The 23024-nt window shown below is 45.2% G+C and overlaps 1 protein-coding gene across 1 annotated transcript; it reads right to left on the reverse strand.

The window, feature by feature from the left end:
* Positions 1 to 670: 670 nt before the first annotated feature.
* Igsf1 (immunoglobulin superfamily member 1) lies at positions 671 to 15984 on the reverse strand. The gene is made up of 20 exons (XM_077106973.1): positions 15908 to 15984; positions 13547 to 13679; positions 13376 to 13402; positions 12705 to 12986; positions 12087 to 12374; positions 9898 to 10182; positions 9391 to 9684; positions 8629 to 8907; positions 8182 to 8302; positions 6217 to 6287; positions 6088 to 6120; positions 5406 to 5696; positions 4883 to 5161; positions 3803 to 4090; positions 2788 to 3075; positions 2314 to 2601; positions 1840 to 2127; positions 1447 to 1725; positions 956 to 1079; positions 671 to 806 (listed from the first exon to the last, which is right to left on the reverse strand). Exons 2-20 carry the CDS (start codon positions 13611 to 13613, stop codon positions 671 to 673), a joined length of 4008 nt encoding a protein of 1335 aa, XP_076963088.1. The 5' UTR covers positions 13614 to 13679; positions 15908 to 15984.
* Positions 15985 to 23024: the final 7040 nt, after the last annotated feature.

A 23024-nucleotide genomic window follows, 5' to 3' on the forward strand; every position in this document is an offset into this window, starting at 1 on the left:
ATCACAAAGCACAGTTTCAAAATTCTACAGAGAGCCAACCCTGCTGTGTGAAAGCAGATGTTCTAACATGGTGAATACAATGTAACATTAGAGTTTGTCTTCAGGCTCAACTTGGACAGAACATTGCCATTCATTCATTCATTCATTCATTCATTCATTCATTCAATAACTGGATGGAAGGACAGAAGAATACTCCTTTTGGTGACCACATCTCAAACCAAACTGAGTTGTGAAGCTGCCCCCCTGTTCCCCACCCATCCTTGTACTCCTTTTTCTGTACTTGTAGCCCTGTGTCTTCTTTTTCTGCCATGGAGATCAGTTCCAATTCACCATTTCTGCTAAGTTAGAAGTGGGCAACATACCAATAGAAGACGATTGCCATAGTTTTTGCAGTTATATAGTGAATACTCTCTTTATTCAGAAGAATACATTTTAATAGAATTCCATGCACCAGTGAATCAGTACAGTGAGGAGTTATAGGGGTAAGGAACCTCTCTTTGGGAAACATCTCATCCTGGTAGAGCTTGCAACTCCCAGAATCCCCTTCACCCAGCTCAGGTGATTAGAGGTCAAGGAGCAGTAGATAGGGTTGACACTCAGGGTAATCAGCTGGATTTCCAGGTCTCTGAGGGTAAAGGAAAGAAGAGGAAAGCTCTTGTAAAGGGGATTATTATATTGGGACTGGCAGTTCCACTGAGATTCCCTGAGAGGTTGAGGAGGGAGAGTTAGTAGTGGTGTCTGCTTCTCCTTCTTGGTTACACTCTTCAAGGACTATAGTCTGATCTCTTCCATCTGTCTCCGAGCCCCTGTGTAAAGAAAACAACATGAGCAAGGAAAGATTCAGAACAATGAGCCTGAAACCAAGTCACATAGTACAGCTCAGATCCTGGAGGAGTATTTGGATCATTGTCGAGCAGCTCTCAGCATCCAGAAGGAGCCTGAGATGAGCACTTACCTGGTTCGGAGTCGAGGCCACTTTTTCCACTCTATGGCTAGCACCACCCCCAAGGCTACCACAACCACCACAATCAGGCTACTTCGGACAATGTTACCCACGGTGCATTCTTGAGCAGCAGGCCCTGGTGTATATAAAAGAGCAGAATCAAAGGCCATGGAGGTTAGCAAGTGTAGTTCCCCCTGGATCTCCTGCTACCCCCTCACTCTAGCCTCCTCCAGAGCCACGTGGGAAGGGTGGGCAGAAGGGGTGATCAGTGGTGGCACATATGCCACTAAGGAAGATACCTCTCCTTTCCTGGTGGGTAAGAGGCCTTGAAGGAGTCCTGAACTGATATCTCACCTCATCACCATCCTTAGGAGAAAGATGACATTTGAGGTTTCCAAATCTCAAGTCCCTCCTCTCTCCTGATTTGGATTGTCTTTAGAGGGGCTGTCCCTGAGATCTCAGTGTGTCAGGCCAGGACCCTTAGAGAGGGATTATGCACTCACCTGCTGCTCCCACCAGCTCCAGGGAATCACTAGGCTCAGACCAGATATCAGGGAAGGCCTGGAGGCGGTAGCTGCAGCTATAGTTCCCAATGCCTTTTCCTTCCATGTTGTTGATGATAAAGTCACCATCCTCTGAGAATTGCTGAGGTGCTTCCTCTCCCTCTTGTTCTAGGACAAATTCGACACCTGGCAGGGGGCCTCGGCACTGAAGGGTGATGTCCTTCCCTAGCTGGAACACAGTGCTGGGCCAGGCTGCCAGAGAGGGTTTAGGAGGTTTATCTGCGACCAAAAAGAACACAGAATTCAGAGAATTGATCCCGAACTCAGCTCGACCCTCTGTGAACTGCTAAAGCTACACAATCTAACAGCTTGCTTAAGTATCCAGGACCTTACCGGTCACCCAGATCTCCAGGGAGTCACTGTGATTTGAAGCAGCGAGGGGAGCAGAGTCCAAATAATAAACACAGCTATAGATCCCAGAATCTTCACCTCTCACCACGGGCATCCAGAAATCAGCCCTGTACCCATTTAGCCTCTGTTGCTCTAAGGGTTCTTGAGACCCTTCCTTCAGTAGGACAAATGTTGAGTCTGGCAGTTCCCCTTGACATTGAAGAGTGATATTTTCTCCGGGGGCCACCATGGGACCAGGCTGGACTAAGAGGCTGGGTTTGGGGAGCAAGCCTGGAAAAGATTAATGCTTGGTCAGAGACAAGAGGACACTATCCAGTGCATCACCCCTGGATTCTCTGATAAAAAGGAAAGATTATTGCTTGCCTTTCCTCCAGCTCTTTGAAAACCATCTCCCATGAACCAGTATATTCCTTCCTGTTTACACTCCCCTGCATGTTTCAGAGCACCATCCCATACCTGTGACTATGAGTTCCAGGGTGTTGCTAGGCTGTATCTTGATAGAGCTAGTCCAGTCAGGGTGGTAGTAGCAGCTGTAACGCCCTAGGCTAGCACCAGATATATTGGTGATGGGAAATGCCCCATCGTTACTGGTGGATCCCCAGAGCTGCATTGAAGTGGGTCCAACTTCTTTGTGCAGAATGTACCCTACTCCATGGACAGGACCTTGGCACCAGAGAGTAACATTCTGCCCAATGGCGACCACAGAACTGGGCACAGCAAACAGCCATGGTTTGGGGAATGTGTCTAGAAAGAGAATAAAGGTGGATTGAGTGAGTATGGCAACTTGTCCCTCCCTGAATTAACCCTTTATCTTTTTCCTGGATATAGTTGTTCCCCTTAAGGCTTAGTCTAACCTTTCAGGAAGGAGTACCCTCTTTAACTTGTGCTCTAATTATCTATATCCCAGTCCCATATCTTGTTTGTCCTTACCAGTCACCCAGATCATAAGAGGCATACTGAGATATGAGCCCCTGTTGGACATGGTTGTCTCATAGTAAATACAGCTGTAGTTTCCAGAGTCCTCTGTGCTGACAGTGTGGAGGAGGAAATCAGCTGAGTTCCCAGAGGCACTCTGGAACTGTATGGGAGCCTGGGTTCCCTCCTGCAAAAGGGCAAACCTCATGCCCTGGAAAATCCCTTGGCAGCGCAAGGTCACATTCTTCCCGGGAAGCACCACAGGTCCTGGCTGTGCCAGGAGAGTGGGTTTGGGGTAGAATTCTGAAATTAAAGAGATCACAACGTGAGAGAAGCCCACCCACTGTGTTGTGAAAATATCCTTTATAGTGTTATCATAAGAAACAATGTTACCTAATGAAGAAAACACAATTCTACCAACTCAAAGATAATTATTTATATATTTTCCATTTATTTTTTCTAGATATGCCAATGTCCATGTAGCTATAAGTATTTACATAAATGGGATTCCACTGTCTTCACAGTTGGTTATTCTGATATTTTTCATTTAATTTTATATTGTAAACATTTTCCTATGACGTTAAACAGCCTTTGAAAACTATCATTTGCAATGGCTGCCTAACATGCAGCTGACGTTTCAAGGTCTTCTGTTCTCTTAAGGCCATCCAGCCCACCAATCTCTGACAAGCCCAGCTAAAGAAAAAGTGGACATTGAACCTAATGCTCAAGGCCAAGCCACAAAAAGATTTTAGAAATAGGACAACTTGAGCTTGGCTCTAGGATTGAACATCCCCATCTGCCTCACTTCTTTCCTCAGAAGTGAATTATTTGCCTCTCCCCTCTCCTTTGTCTCTCCTTCCTGTAATAACATGAGCAGCTGTCCCACATGGACTGTTCACCATGTGCCAGGCGCTGTCCTAAGCACTTAGTGTCTTTTAGAAGGAACATTTCTTCCTCTCCCACTGACAGGCCTTCCACTTCACTGTCCTAGGATGAGCACCACATCCACCAGGATTTCCCCCTTCCTAACCTGTCACCACCAGCTCCACAGGGTCACTAGGCTCAGACCAAATAGCAAAGTCATAATAGCGGCAACTGTAGTTCCCTCCATCACCAATGCCCACTGAATTGATCACAAAGTTAGCTGTATTGGCCCCTGGATTTGCCCAAGACCGGTCACTGGCTGCTATTTCATTGCCATCTTTGTAAAGAATAAAGGTCATGTGCTGGTGAGGGGTGGAGCAGTTGAAAGTCACTCGGGCACCAGGGGTGACCACAGGGCTGGTCAATGTCTTGAAGAAGGGCTTGGAGTACATTTCTAGAAAACACACACACACACACACAAATAACACAAAACTGAATTAAGAAAAAAAGCAAATATTGGTTCTAGGAAGCTGCTCTGTTTTCAATTATGTGTTAATTCAGAAATAGGTGCATTTAAAAATCTTACATAGGCGAGTGCAGTGGTAAACACCTGTTATCTCAGGAGGTTAAGGCAGGAGGATGGAAAGTTTGAGGCCAACCCCAGCAACTTAGCAAGGCCTTGATCAACTTAGCAAGACTCTGTCTCAAATTTTTTAAATTATATGTATATGAAGGGCTGGGAGTGTGTGGCTTAGTGGGAAAGTGCCCTTGGGTTCAGTCCCTAGTATCCCTAATACCCGCCCCCCCCCAAATATTACTCAGGGATCCATCACCCCTGTGTCTCATTGCCTCCATATGAGTCCTCACTGTCAATGGGACAGGCAATGGACACTAGTGAAAAGTGCGAATTTTCACTGGGGCTTTGCTGGTTCTCTGAGCCTCAGTTTGCCTATTTGGACCAGAGGGGGAAATAGTAGCTGCTCCACCTCCCTTGAAGATTTGTTCTACAGTTAAATGAGATAATTGATGGGAAAATAATTAGAAAAATTAAATCACCCTCCACAAACCCAAGCTATTAATAACGATTATGGCTATTAATATCATGCAGCCAGAGGCCCTGGCACTCCCAGCGCCACGCCTGCCTAGCTCTAAGATTGGACACAGGCTCCTGGGACCAGCAGGAAAGTTTGCCCTGGGGAGAGGCTTTGCCTCCCCCTCCTCCCTCACACACCCTTTTCAGCTCTACCTTTTATGACAAGCTCCAGGGGCTCACTGGGCTCAGACCACTTAAAGGGGCGCTTTTCAGTGTGCATTCGGCAGCTATAATTGCCTTCGTCTTTATCCTCCATTCTTTGGATTGTAAAGAAGGCTTCTCTCCCAACGGCACCAAGTTGCTGGACAGGTTCCTGTTCTCCCTCCTTATACAGAGCAAAACTCATGCCTTCCAGCCATCCTTTGCATCGGATTTGCAGTTCCCGGCCCCGAACTGGGGGAGCAGCAGAAATGACAGGTTTGGGGAGGATGTCTGGAAAACAAAATAGAGTGGGAAAGGAGTCAGAAGTTTGGAAGTGCTCAGATGGGACACTCAGAGTCACTTTGTCAGCAAAAAAGAAATCCATCCTGGGCTGGCCCTAGGCTCTTCCTGTCAGGCTCCTCTCACTCTCTTCCCCGCCCCTCCCCCATCCCAGGGCCCCTCCTCTCCTCCCTGCAGCACAAGAGTCCCAGGGTCACTGGGGATCACTCCAGGGGGATCCTTTGCCTTTTCTTACCTGTTCCCACCAGTTCAAGCGCCTCACTAGGCTCCGACACAGCCATTTCCTCCCATGAATGGCAGTGGTAACTCCCGGTGTGGCTCTGGGTCAGGGCGCCAAGGGGGAAAGCAGCCCGGACCTGCTCTGAGGCCGGGCGAGTTGCAATCCACCCAGTCCCGTCCTTCAGTAACACAAACTCCTTAGTTGAGCCAGAAGGGCTTCTGCACCAGAGGGTTAAGTTCTTCCACGGGGCCAGAGGGAAGTTTGTCTCTGCCCACAGCTCAGGCTTAGGGGTTGGCATGATTATTTCTAGAAACAGCAGAGTTAATGAAGCCATCCTCCCTCCTTCCTTTCCTTGCCCTTGAACCCCCTGCCCAGATCACACTGCCCACCTCCCCTTTCAACCCCAAACAGAATCCTTTCCTTCCTTCCTTCCTTCCTTCCTTTCTTCCTCAGGTGCTGGGGAAGGGGGAATCTGATGTGTCAGCGGAGCCTCAGAAAAGTGCAGAAGCTTGGGGGAAATTTTGCAGGCAGAAAGGCAGAATTGGAGGCTGAATTTTGCCAGCAGCTTTTAGCAAGTGCCCCTTCCTGGCTGTCCTTCCCTCCCAACCAGTCACTCCCTGGCCACTGACACTGACACTCTGTAGTTATTTCGGATCTCCAGAGAGGAATGTCCCAGTCTGGAGCAGGAAAAACTCACCAGTCTCTTCTGTCAATACCCCATTGCACAGTCCTGCAAAAGAAACTGCTGCCAGGGCTCTGCCCCCTCCTCCACAGGACTTCACCCCGGCCTTCTGCCCAGGCCCCTTCCCCACCCCCTTGTACTCACCACAGCAGAGAAGGGCCGTGATTATGAAGAGCATGGTGACCCCTTGAGCTGTTCCCAGCAACCAGGCTTCTCTAGCGAGACCAGAAAAGAGATGAGAGGAGTTGCTGGGATTAGGGGGAGGGCGGAGAGAAGGGGGCGGCAATTTATGTCATTGGCTTGCTCACTACCCAATGGGGATTGGGTAAGGTCAGGATAATGGGATATAATCTTTTCTGACATCGATGACTTTTCTTTTGGAGGGCCTAACTACCTACAAACCCCTTGCTCTTTCATGACCCAGATGCCCCCCTGCCCCTTTCCCTCACCCCAGCCTATATCATATGTCAGCTCCCCATGGCCTCTGATCAGACTGTTGCTGGAATTGAGATATCAAATGGGAAAATGCTTTTGTACCTGTAGTTCTCAGAACTCCTGCAGCTCAGTGTGATCGGCAGCTCTGGGTGGTGGGTGTGGGGTGGAGGGAGAGACCTTGAGTATTTCTGTGTCATCAAGTTTAAGTTTGGCAGCAGTTGTTATTATGGCAGTATTGGTCCTCAGACCGACCTGCCTCACCTGCCTTTGTTATGGAAGGGTTGCCTAGGCAGCCGCGATGAATTACCAGAAGACTGTCAGTGCTGAGCTAAGCTCGTCAGAGAGTGGGATTCCCCTCCCCCTCCCATATTATGACAGTGCAGCAGTGTTGGAGTATGGGTCCTGTAGAATTACATGATATTAACCCAAAATCCATTTGACACTTTCTATTTAGAAAACACTGATGCCCCCAGCTCCTTCCTGGTGAGGAAAACATGCTTTTGTAGGTGTTTTCTCTGAAATAAGATTTCTGATCTTATTCTTTGATTCAATGCTCCTGGACTGGGGTCAGGGCACATGAAGGTACATTTTTTTCTAACTCCTGGCTTGGGGGTTATCTTTATGTGCATGAGACTCAGGACAGAATCTGAGACAAAGGAGAGTTGAACCTCACTGAAACTTTTGGAAAACTCAAAGAGTGGTGGTTTTTGCAGAAGCCTTTGGTGTCGCCCCCTCTTGGTACCCAAACATTCTACCCCGCAGATCCCAGCGGAAAACACAGACACACATAATCATAGTCATCATCCATTGTGTATTGAATACTCCCAGACACACAAAGGTCTATGATCACAGTGGCAGAGGGGTACAGCCAGAAGCAGAGGGAAGAGGAAGAGAGCAAAGCATTCAGGAGGTGACGCCCCCACTGGTCTGGAGCTGTCATTTCTCTTCTCGTTCTCAAGCGGAGTAGCCAGAGACAAGCCACAGGGATCAAGGAGAGAGGTGAATAGCCCAGAGGACACCGAAGGATCAAAGGAAGTAGCAGGAGAATCTTTTGGCTTGTCATTTTGAGGGTCAGATGAGACAGTCTGACTCCCTGGCTCCATCCATTGCCTCATCAGATGCCTATTCAGGTTAAGACTGTATTCCCAGGATGCTCTGCACAGGTGTTTGGAGGCCAGAGTGGCAGAGAGACAGGTTTCTAAGGCAACTAGGATGGGCCGCAAGGCTCTTTAGCCCTTGAGAGTTAGGGGTAAGGGTGCAGAGTTGAGGTGGGAGTGGATAAGAACTTGGGAGACAGGCAGCATGGCTTGTTATTAAGAGAAAAAGTTCAGATCAAGTTAAAGAGAGAAACATTAATCATGCAGAGGGACAGAGTGGTTTGGGGGTTTGGTCACTCTCAGAAGGGGTAGGGTTAGTGAATGTGGTTCTGATAGCTTCTCCAGCCTCTGAGAATTATGCATTTCTCCACCCTCTGGCTTGGGCGATGACCCCTCTGTGAGGTGAAAGAGAAACAGCTGGAGTGAGAAGGTCTTGTTTCCTAAACCCAGAAGATGGCGGGGGATACATAAGGTGTGCTACTGTGCCTTGTTTCAAATAGGGTGTAACCAGTTTCTGATACTTGGGGAGCTTGGACTGAACTTGGGCAGGAAACAGGGTCTGGGGCCAGACAGTTACCTGATTCTGAGTCTCCGACACTTCCACCTTATCCACAGTACTACCACCAGCAAGGCGACAAGCTGCACAATTAGGGACAACCTGATAGCTTCATTCAGAACGTAATTCCAGGTGAGAAAGCCTGTGACCAGAGAAAGCCAGAAGCAGGGGCCTTGATGGAGACAGGGACAGGTACATGAATATATTCACGGGGGGAATGGGGAGCCGATTACTGAGAGTGCTTTTGTGGGGGAAGGTCAGGAAAAAGTGAACTTCTTTTTCATGGGAACTTTGGAAGTTCGTGCTCTCTGCCTTTGAATGATTGTTAGACCACCCCCAGGGGAAGGGTGCCCAAATCCATGGGCCCTGACTTCAAAGTTCCCGAGTCCCCTTTCCATATCTTTCTGGGCACTGCTCTGAGATCCCAGAAGTATGAAGGGGCGTTCCTGTGAATAGTTATCCTCTCACCTGCTGGCCCCATCAGCTTCAGAGGCTCACTACGATGAGACCAGATGTTAGGGTGTGCCTCTACACGATAGCTGCAACTGTAGGTGCCTATGCCTTTCCCTTCAACATTAGTAATGATGAAGTCACCATCCGCTGAGAATTTTTGGAATTTTTCTTTTTCTTCCCATTCCAGAGAAAATTCAAGTACCGGATGAGATACTCGGCACTGAAGGGTGATGGCCTTGCCTAGCTTGAACACAGTGCTGGGCCAAGCTGATAAGGTAGGTTTAGGGGGCTTATCTGAAACCAATCCAGAGATGAGAGTTAGAAGTAACCTTGCACTCAACACCCTCTTCCCCACCAGAAGTTTATAAGCTCCCCATTTGATTATCTCTTCCTTTTCATTTCCACTTGATCAGTGGCTTCAAAATTTGACCATGTACTAGAATTCTTATGCTATCACCTGGGTGCTCTAAAACTCATGGTTTCTATCTTCAATGAGGAAGAAGTCATATCTGTAAGCTTCTTCTGGACTAAAGGACAATACTTTTTTCCTGGGGTTGCAGTGGGGTTGGGCCATGTTGAGAGGTTAGGGCTTAAGGAACAAACCTGGGAGAGAAGGCCCCTAAAGGATTTGGAGAAAGTTCTACACCACCCTCATAATGTGTTTATCCTTGGCTCATAGCTCCAGGAGAGTGCAAAGGGCCACTAGCTCCTTCTTAGAACACTGTAATGGTGATAGAAACAAATAGGTTGGTGATAAAAACAGTTGTTAGCACTTGCCTACAACCACAAGCTCCACAGAGTTGTGTGTTGCCATTCTAATCGAGGTCTTCCAGGGGAGGAGATAGTGGCAGCTATAGATGCCACTATCACTGTAGGTCACATTGTTCAGGAAGAATGATTTAGTATCATTGATGCTGGTGGCATCCAATAACTGAAGAGGTTTGTCTTCTCCTTTCTTAAAGAGTGCAAGCCCCACTCCATCCACTTGTCCTTGACAGCGCAGGCTCACATTCTGACCCATTTGGACCACAGGACTGGGCTGAGCAAGTAGCCGGGTCTTGGGGAAAGAGTCTAGGACAAAATGTAAATATAAAGAACTGTACAGTCTAACTCCCCCCACCCCGAGTTTACCCTTGGTAAATACTGACCCAAGCCCAGTTACACAAATACTCCTCTTTTCACCACTGTTAGCCCTAGCTGCATGACTAGGCTCTCCAGGGGGCCTAGAAGAAGTTTTATATCCTTAGCCCCTATCATAAGTTCCATAGCATACCCCTCTCTTACCAGTCACCCAGATTTTCAGGATATCACTAAGGAGTGAACCCCTGTATGACCCATCATAGTAAAAACAGAGGTAATGTCCAGAATCTTGGCTCTTCAGGGACTGGAAGAAGAAGTGTGCCTCGTTTTTTATTGGCTTCTTATGGTAAAAGGACTTCTCCAAGTCTTCTAGCTTCATTAAAGCAAAGGTCATGCCATAGATTGGCCCTTGGCACCTGAGATTCAGGCTTTCCCCAGGTGCCATCATGGGCCCTGGATAGGCTGTCAGAGTTGGTTTGGGGTAGAGTCCTAAAAAGGGAAGAGACCCTGAAGTTAGAAGTAGGATGATTCTTCCCTAATCTATTTTTATTTTCCTAGTTTCTTTGGATAATAAATGGTAGCTGAAATTTGTCCTTTTCTCCCTTTCTTCCTTGGATCTCTGCTTCCTCTAGGCCACAGTCAGGGTAGGTTCACCCACGCCCCTTCCCTCTCACAAGACTATCAGCTCCACTGAGCTCTGATCTTGTGTAGGTGTGTGTCTCAGTGCAATATCTACATCCATAATTCCTTGCATCTTCAGGTACCTGAAATGACAAATGTAGCTCTTCCAACCACCTGCAAAACCAAACCTCTGAAAATTACTGATTCCATCTTTGTAGAGCATGAATATAGAATAATATTAAGGAGAGCTTTTGAACACACTAAGCCCACTTAAGATCCTACTTCCAACATAGGTTTGGAGGAGGTGGATAAGGAGGGTTTAGTCAGTAAGTCTGCAAACCAACAAAATCTCTGTTAATGGAGTCCCACCCCCATTTCCATGAATTCCTCTTCCAAAATGATTGAACTATAAAAGATCAAATTTCACTCCCATACCACCCCATACCCCATCCCAATCCCAGGTACACCCACTTAAATGGATCAGCTTTGTCATACTTTCATGGAGCATTTAAGAGGTGTCAGGTATCAGATAATTCTAGGAGTACAAGGGTTAAGAAGGCACCATCACTACTAGCAAAAAGTTCATGGACTAGTGGGGATACTAGTGGAGGATTCTGGTGAACAGGTAACTACAGTAGTGTGTGTTAGTGGAATCTGTGCTGGAAGGGCTTGTGTACAACAAACATCCATACACACAGTTCAAACAGACAGTCCTTTGTTCTTTGATCCTCAATAAAAAGCTATACTAATATAATGGTAATATCTACCATTTATTGAGAACTCATATGCCAGGCACTGTACAAATATTATACTTAGGCAAATCCTCACAACAACCCTGTGAGGTAGGCATTATTCTTATATCAATTTTGCAGATTAGGAAACTGAGGCACAGAGAGGCATCATACAATAGGTCGGATAGATATTGCTATCTAATTTTAAAGTGGAGGAAACCAAAGCACAGAGAACTGAAGTGACTCACTCAAAATCACGCAGGGAGGCAGTGTCAGAGGTGAAACTAAGAATCAGGGTTATTACTTCTAAGTCCAGGGCACTTTGTGTAGCACCCACAGTTTTCCCCCAAGTCTATTTAGCTTGATGGAGGGGACTAAAGCAAAAGTGAACAATTCCATTTAAAAGCATCCAGGCCATTGGGGCTGGAATATGTGTCTGGCATTTGGATATGTGGGGAGCCCTCTTCTGTGTCTAGAACTTGGTGCCACCTTACTGGACCTATTGATATGGGGCCAAAATAATTTATCAAGCCATCTCTAAAATGCAATCTCTCACTTTTTTCACTTGTCTGGCTTGTTTTTAATCATCAACAAAGCAATTTGTTCTATTAACTACACTTAAAAATAACAATTGCAGAAAAGAATTTAAAAATCAATTTATAAATTTAAATTTAGATTTAAAAATTGGTTTATAAGACTGCAGCAGCAGTGCCTGGCACGTTAGGTGCTCAATAAATACTGAACAAATAAATGAATGCATAATATTCAACAAGTAGAGAAAGTACAAAGCTATGATGAAAGTTTCTGGACAGTTGGCTGGGCTCACTCACTAGCCAAATAATTGGCTCCCATCCATCTGCCTTGCAGCATGTGTGATTCTAATTTACATTAAATCTTAGTAAAATGTCAGATGACTCTACCTCATGAACCTTGCAGGGTGTAGGAACTAGTTGAGGAAAGTAAAACCAGAAACCCTGGCTCAACCAGCCATAATCCCTGGGATAATAATTGTAAGATGCCAGCAGCCATGGCCACACCCACCTGCTACAACCAGCTTCAGGGGGTTGCTGGGCTCTGACCACAGAGTGGGGAGCATCTGGATGTGAGTGCGGCAGATGTAAACCCCTTCGTTCTCAGGTGTCATGTTGTCAATGGAGAATATGGCCATTGTCCCGGTTGGGACTTGGTAATCCACCGGCTCTGCGTATCCCTCTTTAAACAGCATGAACACCAAATCCTGCAGCCAGCCATGGCAGAGGATGTTAACGTTGCATCCAGGAAGAGGTGGGGTCTCAGCCTGGATCCAAAAGATGGGCTTAGGTAGCTGGCCTGAAAGAAAAAAAATGAACTGGAATTAGGTAGAACAAGGATAGTGCTGCCTGGAGAGCTGCAGAGGACAGCTCTACTTTAAATAAGGCTTCCCTGCATGATCCTTATTTGCTACTCCTCCTTCCCCCACTTCTGTTCCAGAGTCTATACCCTCGCCGCCATGCATTGCCTAATACAGAGTAGGTACTTATTTACTAACTGTGGAATGCGTGCTTGCGTTCATTTGACATAAGTGAATGTATGAATTAAACAAACCCTGCCCTGGAAAATCAGGATCTGAATCCCAGGAGTTGGAGGTTATTCATGAGTATGTATCTCTGTCTTTTTTACCTGGTGCCTCTAGCTCTAGAACTTTACTGGGCTTTGACCAGCCTGTTTCCTTCCAGTAGCAGCACCTGTAAAGACCTGTATTGGACTCAGTAAGGGCACCTAAGAAGAATGAAACTTGAAAGGTCTTGTAGGAAGGGCGGATCCAGGTCATCTGTGTCTTATCCTTCAGCAGCAGGAATTTGCTTGATATCCGAGAGGGGCTTCTGCACCAAAGTGTGATGTTCTCCCAAGGAGCCTGGGGGTAGTTGGACTCGATCCACAGCTCCGGTTGAGGTTCCATTCCTGTCATTCCCAAAGATCATAAAGATGTGAGCAGTCATCCCTCTTCATCCCATAAAGTACCCCCCAATGTAACTCAAAACTAGCTCCAAGCCAGATCCCTCCTTTTGCCTTTCCTTGGGGGCAGGAGTGTCTGCTTATGTGGGACCCCAGGATATTTGTTGAAGGAATCAAAAATGAGTTGGGGAGTACAGTGCTTTCCTTTGCATCTGAGATATTGCTCTTCATTTTTTTCCTTGTGGGAAACCAAGGCATAAAGGGAGAGGCTCTGATTCCCAAGCAGCTCATCTATCTTTGGGATCTCAAGGCAGTTATGTTCAGGGTCACGCAGGCAGGACAATGTCTTTGGATCCTATGGGAAAGAAGGGACCTGAGGGGTGGGATTCACTTACCTATCGGTGTCTTCCCTAGACTCAGCCCTAAAAAGAGAGATTATGATGAATTAGAGCCCCTCTGTCCCCACTCTTCCCTCCAACCTTAAAATTCTCTCCCTCCCAGAGATACACGCTCACAGGGGTACCTATGACGAAGTCACTTGCCCCTCAACCCTTCCTTGTACTCACGAATGCAAAAGAGCAAGATGAGGAATGTCCTTAGCATGGTGGCCCCCTCCCCTGGTCTGTCCTGCATTGTGGGGCCTCTGGTGCTGGTCGGCACCCTGAGTCTCCAATTTTGCTCCTCAGTATGTAGTAGGATCTAAAAGTAAAACTGTTTTTACACACGGGACTTGTTATGCTTTTCAAAGTTTAGTATAAACGACTGAATTCACTTAACAACCCTTCATTCTACTCCCTCACAGGCACGCAGGATATTACAAAGCTACCTGCTTCATCCTCTCCTTGCCCTTATTTTTCAATGAAGGCCTCTGTCTGTATGTAAAATGTCATTTTTGTAGAAATTTCTACTTGTCCTTGGGATCAGAAGGTGGCCTAATGTAAGCCTGCAGAAGCCCCATGGAATGAAGGAGATGGGAGATATAGTCACCTTTTCAGATCCTTTGTTCAGTCTCTCTCTCTCTCTCTCTCTCTCTCTCTCCAACAACTTAGCAAAAAAGACATTACTACCATCCCCATTTGGTTGATAAGGAAAATGACGTTATTCATTCACCAAAGTCAAAAGTTACTGAATATTCAAGCCAAAATTCAAATCCATGTTTAACTTCAAGGCCTAAGCTCCCCTCTCATCCTCCCTCAACCGTCCAACCTCATGTTATGAAGACATTCTCTTCTCATTCTTATCTTTTACCCCCCAATTCTCAATACTCCCACCTTAAGTAGGAAAATCAAGCTGATTACACTTAATTAATATAAGGTATAAATGATTCATTGCCCACCCATAACTTCTAAGCAGTTTTTATCACTGCCCTAAGGAAAATGGAAGTGTTAGAAATTTCAGGAAATACCACAAGGATATTTGAGTGCAGGGGGGCCTTCTGATTTTTCCCGAAGTCATCATGGACTACAGGCCCTGCATAAAGTGAACCCCTAAGCTTTTGTGTCTCTCCCCTTCCCCAAGAGTAAACTTCACCAAGCAGAAGTTGTGTACCCACCCCCACAAACCCTCAGGCTAATTCTCCTCTACTAAATTTCTATTCAGAGTCTGAGGTCTCCTGCTGTTTAATCAGAACTCAGTGGAGTAGAGTAGTGGTGGCTTCAGAACAGAGAAAGGGACTAATTTTGCTTTTCCAACTGACCCTGGGACCTCAGCCTCTAACTTGGTCCAGTGCTGACATTGAGCAGAATGGAGGAACAGGAAGAGAGGAAGATTCTTTTTCAAAACCTCTGGACTAGAGACTAGGTGGACAGTGAGAGACCCAAGAAGGCAGTGCTTCGTTTTTCATTTCTCACTTTGTATTGAAGGAGGCTTAATTTACCCTCTCTGAACTTTTCTTACCTGTTAAATGGGGGAATAATATCTACCTCGTATTGCTATTGTGGTAGATTAGAGAATATACATATAGTGTCAGCACATAGTGGACATTTTGTGTTAAAAGGTGATTATTTTTTTTTTCTTCTTTACAAAGGGGATGTCCAAATGGTGTAGGACCCTGAAGATGCTCTTCCTCTCTCAGTCCCTGCAGCCCCTTGTCCCCACTTTTGAGGGCCAGGCCAAGGCTTGGATGCCACCCTGTTGCTTTGTTCCCCTGGGGCACTGGGCCAGGATCTATTGGGGGAAGCCAGGTTCTACTGCCAAGGGAAAGGTTTGACCTGGGATTCTACCCAGGAAATGCCATCTGAGGCTCCAGCCTTAACACGTGGACCCCCAAATCAGGGTCTTCGCTTCCTGGGGGCTTGAGTGGATTCAGGAAACCTGGGCTTCTCAGAATAATTGATCATTCCTCAATCACTAAGGAAACTATATCATTTATATCGAGCCAAAATGATTAATCTTATGCTCAGGGAACGTGGCAACAGCCCTAAGCTTCAGGTTAATTGGCCACGCCCATTTTTGCCCTTTCACCCCCCCACCCCCACCCCCAACTTGGGCTGTTTAACCATTTTACCCTCTCTTTCTACTGCACACCAAGCACTTTCCCCCCACCCTTAGGCAGCACCGCAGTGCTTTTGAGGGTGACATACCCGAAATTTCTAATGGCTCGCCCCCTGCATAGCTTTGAGGGCTCCAGCAATCAAAGGGGTTGGGCTCGGCGGGGTGCCGGTTGCATGCTCCGCTGAGGGTTGGGAGGGAAGACTGAGAAGGAAAAGGGAAGAAATCTACAGTGCCCAGAGATTCTCAGCGAGGCACGGCTGGGATCCGGGAAGGGAAGGAGAAAGGCAGGGATGAAGGGGGTAGGGGGACAAACTGAGGAGCAGTTTACAGCAATTAATTACAGTAGGGAGACTCTTTCGGGGTTTTGTTTAGGATCTGGTGGCCAGTAATTAATCTTCAGCCACTGGACTATGCGCTCATTTGCAGGTACTTACGGTAGTTGAAGGCCCGCTCCGATGTTGGAGATTCTCCAGTGAGCTCCTCCAGATGCAGCAAACTGCCCGGCATGAGAAGAGCTGTCTAAGGACAGCCTCTCAGGCTCCGAGCCCCGCCTCCCCCCCCACACCCCGCCCGCTGCTGGCCCGCCCCAGCCTCCGCACCTCCTTCACTGGGCTCCGCGAGCCCACCTCCACCAACTCTGCCTAGCACCTGCAGTCCTCGGGCGACCGGAATATATACGCCCCTCCCAGCTCCCCGCCTCTCTGCTGACTCCCTGCAGAGGTTGCCCAGCCAAACTCAGGCCCCTGCCCCCTGCCTGTCGCTCAGAATCTCATTGGGTCACCGTATCCTGGAGGGGGAGATGGCCAGCTCTTAAGTCAGCCAGAGCTGTAGATCCTCCTCGCCAGCTCTCAATTGCCATTAAAGGGCTCTCAGATATTCCTGGGCTCATTTAGCGCCCCATGGGTTCAGAAACATCGCTACCGTGGTTTAAATGCCTACTATGTGCCCCCGACAACTGAGCATCTGTTTATCTCTAAACTTCACAACAACCCTGCAAGATAAGTATTTCTTCCCTCAGTTTTACAGATGAGGAAACTGAAGCTCAGAGAGGGTTAAGTAACTTGGACAATCTTCAAAGTCCAGCTTGGGATAAAAGCCCAGGCTTTAGAGACATACAAATTTAGATTTCAGTTCAGGTTCCACATTCAATAGCTGTGTGACCTCAAGCAAGTGAATTACATTCTCTGAATCCCAGTTTACCTGTTTTTAAAATAAGACAAGACAGCCTAGTTCATAAGACTTTAATGAGATAACATAAGTAAAACTCACAACAGAGTAGGTCCAGCACAGTAGGTACTTACTAAATGGTAGCTGTTGCGCTACTAATAGTAGTAAGCATTGTTAATCTGCAAAGCCTTCCTCAACTTTCTTAGAGCAACATGAGTTTGATAATATAGAACAAAGTTTCATGAATTGTTGAGCATGAAATACCTTTTAACATGATAATGTACGGATAAGGCACTAACCCAAAGCTCTTGACATATAACATGTGATAGGATTAAACTCCAATGGACTCACAGACCAATTGGTAAGCAATATGCACCTCACAAATCAATGGGTTAAAAAATAGCCAAACGTTTCTTTATATGCATGTGCCTTTTTTAACCTTCATAAAAGATTATAGGTTATCTAATGAAAAATACCTTAATTTGGGGCTGGGGATGTAACTCTGTTGGCAGAGCTCTTGCCTAGCACGCACAAGACCCTGGGTTCAATCCCCAGCAGCACCATAAATAAATAAATAACTGCTCCTGCTTTAAAAAATAGCTTTAAAATACCAGAAAACTATGTGAAAAATAAAGTAGGGTTTTTTTAATGTGCCAGATGAACAATGTATCTTCATGCATCAGGTGACACCAATTGTGGCTTCCTGGCATTCTCCCACATACCATTATGCACTGTAGATTATTGTGTACTGATTAGAATAGCCATATGAATATAAATATGTGTTTCTAGGCAAGTTATTTTACTTCTCCAAGCTTCATTTGCTTGTTTGTAAAATGAAGATAAAAATTGTACTTACTATCATGCAGGATTTTGGGTCGGATGGAATAAAAACTGCCCTCTAAACCACTACCATAGGGCCTGAATCACAGCAAGCAGCCATTAATTCAACAAGTTTGTTGGGTAATTTCTTTGTGGCAGACATTGTTTTGGATGCTGACAATTCAGAGAGGATGCCGGTTCCTTCTCAAGAGTCTGCAGTCTAAGGATAACTGGTGATAGAGAATGAGTAGGAGGCAGCCAGAGAAGGAGGTGCCTTGAGAGTCAAAGAGGACTGCAGTAGGAACGGCCAGCAAGGAAGGCACGACAGTATGTTTGCACAGAACTGCAAGCAGTTTGCTGTTACTATATGTCTAAACCAGGGCAGTGTTAATGGAGAAAGAAAGGGGAGCAAGGGTTTCCAAATTATGGAGAGGCAAAATTGGACAAACTTGATGTTTGTTTGGAAGAGAGTAGTGACAGTTATTATCTGTCAGAGTGAAAGTATCCGTGATGATTGATTTTCAAAATATTTATATAGAAATCACTATAATAGTACTTTATAAATCTGAACTCATTTAATTTCCATAGCAACGTTATGGAGTAGCTATCATTTTCAGCTCCATTTTACAGACGAACATACTGAAACACAGGGCCATTAAGCAAATTTCTCAAGGGCCAAACAGCTAACAAGTGGCAGAGCTAGGATTCAGACCTAAATTGTCTGTGCATAGAGTCCCATATTCTGAATCACTACTCTATGCTGCTTCTGCATTGAATAGGTAGAATGATATGACCAGACTGAAAAAAAAGGGGAAAAAAAAAACTATGAAAGTGCTTCATAAAATAGAAAGGCACCAATCAAATGCAGTTAGTAATGTGGAAAGAAGACGACAGAAGATCCCCCAGCTCTTTGCAAGTTCTTGGGCACAAGCTTGTACTTTTGGAGAGCAGCCTGAATCTAGAGCTCAGAATCCACTCCCCCCCCCCCACCATTTGGCCTTGGAAGCCTGAGAAGGTCCTGCCTGGGCTGTGTGGGTGAGAATACCACACACTCTCGCCTTTTGGTCTGGGACATTATGGAGTCTTGAAGAGACTTATTATTCAGGCTTCATAGGAGCCCCTCATTCAAACTATGGCTGGCAATTGAGATGCCAGAAGCTTCGTCTCTAGGCTACCTCCGTAGGTTTTGAACTCTGCAGCCCACAGAAAGAGAAACATTTTCTGGCCAATCTCCCTGAAGAAACCTTGAGTTGCCCAATATTATAAAGCTAGGAGTAGAGGCCAACAGGGTCTGGGGTTAGGACTCAGCAGAGACAGAGTTCCTGACATTGATTCTGCTGTTCTTCCTCTATCAGGGATCCTGCATGTCTGTCATTCTGAAAACCTCTCTCTATCTCTGTTTCTCTTTCTCTCCTACACACACACACACACACACACACACACACACACACACCCCACTCAGAAGACCTGTTTTCTCTCCTGTTTTATTACTCTAGAGTTAATTGCTTTCCACAACTCTTCTTTCAGGGAATAGTTTGAGAATGACCAATCTTAATCCTAATGGCCAAGGCCTCCTTTGACTGTCTGTATTACCTAAATTTGGTGGGGTGGTATGGGAGCTCCCCTGCCTTCATTGTCCTTCTTAGAGGGGATGACAAAAATATTCCTGAATTTCAGACTCTGAGCACTGGGGCTGTAAGGGAATTCCTCCTGCAAAAACTTAGAGTCACCTGTTATGGATTATAAGCCAACTATCAAGCATAAGGCCCTGGGTTCAATCCCCAGCACCACCAAAAAAACAAAAACACAAAAACAACAACAAAAAAAGGAAAAAGAAAGGTAGAACTCAAAGGAAGAGATGGAGAAGCAGCAAGGTTCAGAGTGATCTGCAGTCTTTCACCCCAATCAAGTCCAGCATAAGAGGATGAGGTTTTTTATTCTCCTAAATCTGTCTTGTAGTATCCTAAATAAGAGATGCACAGGGCAAAGCTGGCCTCCTCCCAGCAATATGCTGGAGCTCACCAACTCTGTGCATCTTATCACAACCTGGCATTCAGTGACATAACAGTAGTAGCTTGAAATTGGTCATGGTCAGAGGATTTTCACCACAGAGGAAGCAAATGCTGCAAAACAGGCATCCTCTTTAAAACATTTACTAGCAAACCACTTTCCTCCAGTTTTATGCTTTAAGACAGTAAATTTTACTGGCATACAGAAAATTTTGCAACCCCCCTAAGAATCCTGATCATTTCCCCACACTAACAAGATAAGGAGCATTGTGTTAGCTCTCTCCTCCTGCCCCCACCTCATTGTGATGGTAAACCACCTGAGGAATGTGTCCTGTTGATAATGCATCTTCGCACCTCTCCCAACTTCTGAGTCTGCCAGAGCCACCATCCTTTTCTACACTGGAAAAAAAGGCATGGAGTAGATGAAAGAGGCTTTCAGGTACCAATAAGCAAGTGTTGTTCCTGAGCAGACCCAGTCTGAAAGGCTAGGCTCCCAATAGTGAAACTGGATGGGGAGTCTGGCTTTGGAGGTGTGGAGTTTAGAGCTAGAAAAGGACTTTGGAGCCAACCCACAGAGCTTGGGTTTCAACTTATCCTTTGTCAAGCATTTCAATTATGAAGGGCATAGTTTGGGGCAGTAAGTCACTTGCAGAAGCTTCCCTAAGGGTATTTTCAGGACTGTGCTGGAAGCTTCCTAGAGTAAATCACATGCAAGTAATGAACCAGAACTGAAACTTCTTTAATCAGAACACCCATTGTAAGCCATAAGGTATTAGACAGAGACCCACATGATCAGGCTTCTGTGTGTGTCACAGAGCCAATGAACAGTGTGATTACCTAGGTGAAGCTAACTTAAGGTTAATGGGTACATAGAGAAAGTGAGGTTTTATTGTGCTTCAATCTAGAAGGGCCAAAGGATTCTGTTTGTCCCTCATACCATTTACCAACAGGATCAACTATTAAACTACCAGCCCCAAATTGCAATCTTCCCAGCATCACAAAATGCCTTTTTTAAAATATGAGCAACAGTGTGCATCTGAATATATGGTGGGCAGGGGTGGGTGGTGGTTCTAAGATAGACCTATAAAATGTGGGGTGCACTGAGTATAGGCTATGCAGTGTTTTAGTATCCCCTTTTCCTGTGCTGGATCAAGTTGGTGGTAACAGAAGGACGACAGGTAGGTTCAACCTCACTGCCTAGGTTGGGCAGTCAGAGAGGGTTCTGAGGGCAGTTCAGGTTGGACCCAGGTAGAATGCTTCCAAGTGCCAGTATCAGGAAAACCTTATTCTGCTTCAAAGTCTGACTTGCCTCCAGTGTGTTTAAATTGCAGACGTTTTCATGGGGGATGGGGAGGGGAGAAGGAGGGGGATGCCACTCAGGAATGCACAACTAGGCTTTTTGTATTTACTTTTAATCACTTGTCCAAAGGAAAGTTTAGAAGTTAACAATTGGGTTCTTTTATCATCCTATTTATTGTATGATTCACCAATTATATAATTAAAGTTAAATAGAGATGTCAAAATTGCAAGAACAACACAAATCAGCAATTTAAAAACACATCCCTGCAATATAACCCACTGTATACAATCTGTTTCTAAAAATAACAGTTTACAGGCAATCATTTCAATGTACATGCATCTCTTAGAGTTCTGTTTGTTTGGGGCCCTAAAATATAATCAAATTTTCTATAAGACACATGTGCCTTGACATAGGGTGGAGGTGACTTCCAGCAAACAAGTCTTTTAATTTCATATAGTTGATTATATTTAGATTGAAAATAAAATTATTTATTTCTTATTTGATCTCTAATATTTCAATGTCTCCCTATCTCACCTAACTTGAATTATCTTGCTATATTCACATACTCTTTTTCATTATCCTTTTCCATCCCATCCCATTCATTTTTTGTTTTTCTTATCCTCCTTTCCTGTGCACAATGTTTTTTTGTTTGTTTGTTTGTTTTGTTTTGGTACCAGGGATTGAACTCAGGGGCACTGACCACTAAGCCACATCCCCAGTCCTATTTTGTATTTTATTTAGAGACAGGGTCTCACTGAGTTGCTCAGGGCCTCACAGTTGTTGAGGCTGGCTTTGAACTCTGGCTTTGAACTTTGAACTTTGTGATTCTTTTGTCTCAGCCTCCCAAGACGCTGGGATTACAGGCATGCATCACCATGCCAGGCTCCTGGGCCCTATGTATGTATGCATGTATATGTATGTATATATGCTTACACACTCATGCATATATATTGCATATGTATATACCATATGTGTGTATGCATAGAAATGGGTACACATACATAACAATAACAACTTGGTACAAAGTTACATGTTTATTTTCTTTTTCACTAATCACCCTGGCAAAAATACAAGTAATCATAAAAATAAGATCTACATTCTATTAAGAAATTGGCTTTAAGCCAGGCATGGTGGCACATGCCTGTAATCCCAGTGATTTGAGAAACTGAGGCAAGAGGATTGCAAACTTGAGACCAGACGCAGCAACTTAGAGAGGTCCAAAGCAACTTAGTGAGACCTTGTCTCAAAGTAAAAAATAGAAAGGTCTAGGGATATGGCTCAGTGGTTAATCACCCCTGGATTCAATCCCCAGTGCCCCCAACCCCCCAAAACATAAAAATGAACCAAAAAAATTAAAAAAAAAACTAGAAAAGAAAGAAGAAATGGATTTTATAAGTGAATTTAGTCACTTATCTCCAGGAGCACCTTCTTGTGCTGCAGCTGCTCTTGGTAAAGCCAGTAGTTGAAGAATTTTACTGATAAACGCCTTGAAGTCATTTTGACTGTCAAAGACTGCTCTCATCTTCAATTTGGAAAGTTAGCCTGGCTGGATGGTTCATTTGGTGTTTTAGGCCCAGGAACTTCAACTGGATAATTTTCTCCAACTCATTCTCTCTTCCATTATTGCTAATGCATAGTCAGGTGTCAGCCCATCTTTATCGTGTAGAAAAAATCACTTATTTCCTCTGAGCATCTCACAAGATGATTTTTTTTTCTTTCAAGTTGAAGAACTGTGCAATTATGTGCCTTTGATTTTTAGTTTGAGAGGTATATTTGAGTGGTGATCTGTAAATTCTGTATATAAGTTGAGATCTATGTTTAGCTTTGGAAAGTTTTTTTTCCAATAATTTCCTTAATAATGGCTTCAAGGCTACTCTCATTTTCTGCACCTTCTGGGATGCCAGATACATGAATATTATACCACCCTGATGTACTTTCAAGATCTATCACCTTTTCTTGCGCCATGAAGAGCTATTTTCTTAAAATTTTTATCTTTGAGACCCAAGCTAAATTTGGTTCTCGTTTGTACTGAGTCTCCTTTCCATGTTTTTTTTTTTTTTTTTTTTTTGGCAGTTTTTCTCTCTCGGGTTTATCTTCAATTCCTGAACTTCACAGTGTTTAGGGAGCTTTTCCTTTGTGCTTTTAAAATGTCCACTAGTCCTACATCACTTTCAGGGTGACTCCTTCACCTTGGCTCTTTTTTCAGGGTTTTTGCCTGCTACTCCTCTGGGCCAGTCGTAGCTCTTTAAAAAAAAA

Source organism: Callospermophilus lateralis, chromosome X (genome assembly GCF_048772815.1).
Source record: "Callospermophilus lateralis isolate mCalLat2 chromosome X, mCalLat2.hap1, whole genome shotgun sequence".
Classification (NCBI taxonomy): domain Eukaryota; kingdom Metazoa; phylum Chordata; class Mammalia; order Rodentia; family Sciuridae; genus Callospermophilus; species Callospermophilus lateralis.